The 3,488-nt window shown below is 36.1% G+C and overlaps 1 protein-coding gene across 1 annotated transcript in view; it reads right to left on the reverse strand.

Moving 5' to 3' along the window:
• Positions 1-3,488, reverse strand: part of dlg1b (discs large MAGUK scaffold protein 1b) — a 147,903-nt gene that overhangs the window by 4,600 nt on the left and 139,815 nt on the right. The window contains exons 24-28 of the mRNA XM_016249289.1: positions 2,881-2,931; positions 2,660-2,761; positions 1,546-1,718; positions 1,166-1,275; positions 806-897 (exon numbers count right to left, since the gene is read on the reverse strand). Of these exons, the coding sequence (XP_016104775.1) occupies positions 806-897; positions 1,166-1,275; positions 1,546-1,718; positions 2,660-2,761; positions 2,881-2,931 (528 nt within the window). The remainder of the gene's footprint in view (positions 1-805; positions 898-1,165; positions 1,276-1,545; positions 1,719-2,659; positions 2,762-2,880; positions 2,932-3,488) is intronic.

The following is a 3,488-nucleotide window of genomic DNA, read 5'->3' on the forward strand; positions in this document are numbered from 1 at the left end:
AAAAAAATTGTTATTTTTATATATTACACATTTATATATATAATATAGATTATATGAATGTAAATATATACATGTAAATATTTTCAAAATATATACTGCATGTGTGTGTATTTATATATGCATAATAAATATACACAGTACCCACACACATATATTATGTAAACAAAAACTTTTATTTTGGATGCAATTAATCGCGATTAATTGTTTGACAGCACCAATATAAATATAAGGTCACTCATCACAATGAGTAAAACCAAAGAAATAGCTCTGATGTGCAACAAAAATGGTTGAGCTTCACAAAATAGAGCGTGGCTTTAAGAAAATAGCTAAGGCATTAAAAATTCCCATGTTCACCATCAGGCCAATAGTCAAGTCACCTTTATTTCCTTAGCGTTCTACACAATACAGACTGTGTCAAACCAGCATCACAGAGATAAACAGGAAATAGCAGAAGCAATTCTGGAAACTTATCTACGGAAACGGTTTACATTCTGCTGTAAAGCAGCTCTAAAAGACAGTACAGTAGTTTTATTATTTAGCTCAAGTCAGTTCAGATCAAAAACTGTGTGAAGTTAAACGATCAGCTATAGGCAGTTCTACAAAAAATAATAAGTTCCAATCAACTGGAGATGTTAAAAATCCCCCTGGAACTGGACATGTGTTTATGTTGTCTTAATGCACGGCAAGGAGGATCGTTTGAGTGGTCAAAGATTCTCCAAGGTCTTGTAAAATCAGAAATGTGAGTTGGGGTTAGCTGTTGTCTTGATGCCTATATGAGAGCCACAAACCGATTGAGCAAACAGACCTGTGAAGTGCTCCATGAACTCCTGTTCCAACTTCATGGCTCTGTCGTATGTCTTCCTGCCTTGTTCCTCTGTCAGTCTTTTATTCATCTCCCTGAGGAGAGAGCAAACAGTATTACAGCATACTTTTTATATTACAGTGCTTGCAGGGGACAGAAAAAACGTTTATGGATTAGTGATTCTTGCATACTAAACTACTTTGAGAAAAATAAATTTAACTGCACCCCAAAGTGTTTGACTGGGTAGTTTACAGAATATGACACAATGGCAAGTACGGTACACTGGTCATTGATAGCGTGACATTGTTTTCAACGGACAATAATCTTTGCAAATACTAGTTGGATTCCTTGTCTTTTACTCACATGATGTTCTCCATTGATTTTGGTTTGATGAAAATAGCGATGGGGTAAAGCACAGCAACTTGCAGTCTCTTTATGGCATTGCCTGATACATCTAGAATGCAATGTTTGCCCTGAGGAGAGCAAAGACAGTGTTTCCATACAGTAAGCAATAAGGCTGCATGTTATGCATTATAGTCCTGTGTTGTCAGCAGTTGTGCAGGTGTATCATGCCTATCGTGCCTATTTCTCCAGAAACAATACTAAGCTCTGTTCCTCAATAACACCTTATGTAAACATTGGGTAATGGCATTCAAATCTTTGCCTTGTACATGTAATGTTTGTAGACTTGGTGCTGGTAATAAAACACACTTCTTATGGGGAGAAATAAATCTGGATCTCACCTTTTCCGCCACCTCTCTGACAGACTGCACACTGGTGCCATACAGGTGACTGTTGTACTGGCCTGCCTCGATGAACTTGTGCTCCTGTATATCTCTCTCCATCTGCTCTCTGGACTCAACAAAGTGGTAGTCTCTCCCGTCCACCTCATAATCTCGCTTCGGCCTTGTTGTATCTGAGACAGAGAGCAGCATATGCTACAGGCTTAATTTCTGTTCTAAATCCATGGTTATAGCAGAATTAGCAAATGTAGTTTACAGGTGTTTGATGATTTGTAGTTTCAAATACAATATGTATACGTGTATATGCATAAAGCATTAAATCCTGATAGCTGCTGCTTCTGTCTATTCTGCCCTATGACTTTTCCAGTTTTTCAAGATTTACTCAATAAGGATTAGGAGGAGGATTTTTGAAAATATTTTTTACTCTCAATCTCTACCCGATTAAATGTTTTTAGAGCTTGTCATAACTAGAAAAATTAATATGTGGATTTGGCTTATTTTAATGCTTTTTTGGGGCTTAATTTAAATATTTTTAAGTGGTATTTTGCTTTGGCCGCCTGGTTAAGAACCACTGTCTTTTTTGTAAGCTATATCAGTACATGGGACTTCTTCTCTTATCTACTATCGACTGTTCAACAAACATGCTTACAGACCTGTTTGTTTGAATATAACATTCAGAAATATTTGAAAATGTGACATTTTCTAAATATAGAGAACATGGGGTTTTCTGTATTCTTAATGCACATTTTATTTAAACCTCACCATTAATGGTCTGAGTCCATTACATTTTGAAGGGCACAGCACCAACTTACTTTTAATTAAATAACAGCTACTCACAGTTTAATAAACTCACTAAACCATATAGTCAGATTCATTGTGCATCCCTATTAAACAGACCCCTGCGAATAATAATTTACATAAATTACAGGAAGAATTCATAAATTAAAATGTCAAAAAAAGAAAAGAAAAAGATATTCAATCATGTCAATGAAGTCTTAAATGCCTTTTTATATGACATGCTTGCAAACTACACTGTAATTTTCACTGTAGCAACTGTAATAATGTGTCCCTCATCATGTTATCTAATCAGTTCAAACAGTGTACAGATACTTACGAGGAACACAGGAACCAAATTTGTCAGGGAACTCCGAAATCAGGTCATCGTTTACTCTGTCTTTCATCGGACCCAAGATAATCACTGGTCGTGAGTAGTTCACTGTTGAAAGACCATTCATGAAATCAATTACATTCTCCTAAAAAGAATAATTTATGTGACTTATTAGATGAAATCTTATGGGTTAATGTTGCTGATACGGACAATCATTAGCATTTTACCTTCCTGCTGACAGACTGGCTCATAAGACAGCACATATTCCTCTTGACCACCTGATATATGAACACACACATACAGTTAAGCTTAAAAATATATATATTTTTGTACAATTCATCATTTTATGTTATCACTATGTTATCACATCCAGTCAAGCATATTAAGACCCTGAAATCGATGCAATGTTTTCTGCTCATGCATTATTATTAAATGTGTGAAATTGCAGAGACAGCTATGTGAGATCCCCCTGTGGCCACTAGATCCTGTGTGCTACACAAATGAATAGTGAAAAGCAATGGATTCCTCCGTCATGGTTGGTATGAGATTGTCATGATGATTAAAGTGGAGCTCTTTCTGTGGATCTCAGTAGGCCTGATCGCCCGCATGTGCACTATGAGTTAGATGCAGATACGTGCTGTAAATTAATGAAAACTGTTCTTCAAAGTTAGGGGCAGAATTCCTAAGGGCCTGTGACATGCTAGTGCTGTTTACCGCATCAAAGTGTAGCATATTGCATACTTAAAATACAAAATATTAAGCATTTATTCCAAAGAAATAGAATTAACTGGCTGTTTTGTTAGTTCTTCACATGTATGAGAGATCACAAAGGCAA

This window comes from Sinocyclocheilus grahami, unplaced genomic scaffold, assembly GCF_001515645.1.
Source record: "Sinocyclocheilus grahami isolate Dianchi unplaced genomic scaffold, SAMN03320097.WGS_v1.1 scaffold919.1, whole genome shotgun sequence".
Taxonomy (NCBI): domain Eukaryota; kingdom Metazoa; phylum Chordata; class Actinopteri; order Cypriniformes; family Cyprinidae; genus Sinocyclocheilus; species Sinocyclocheilus grahami.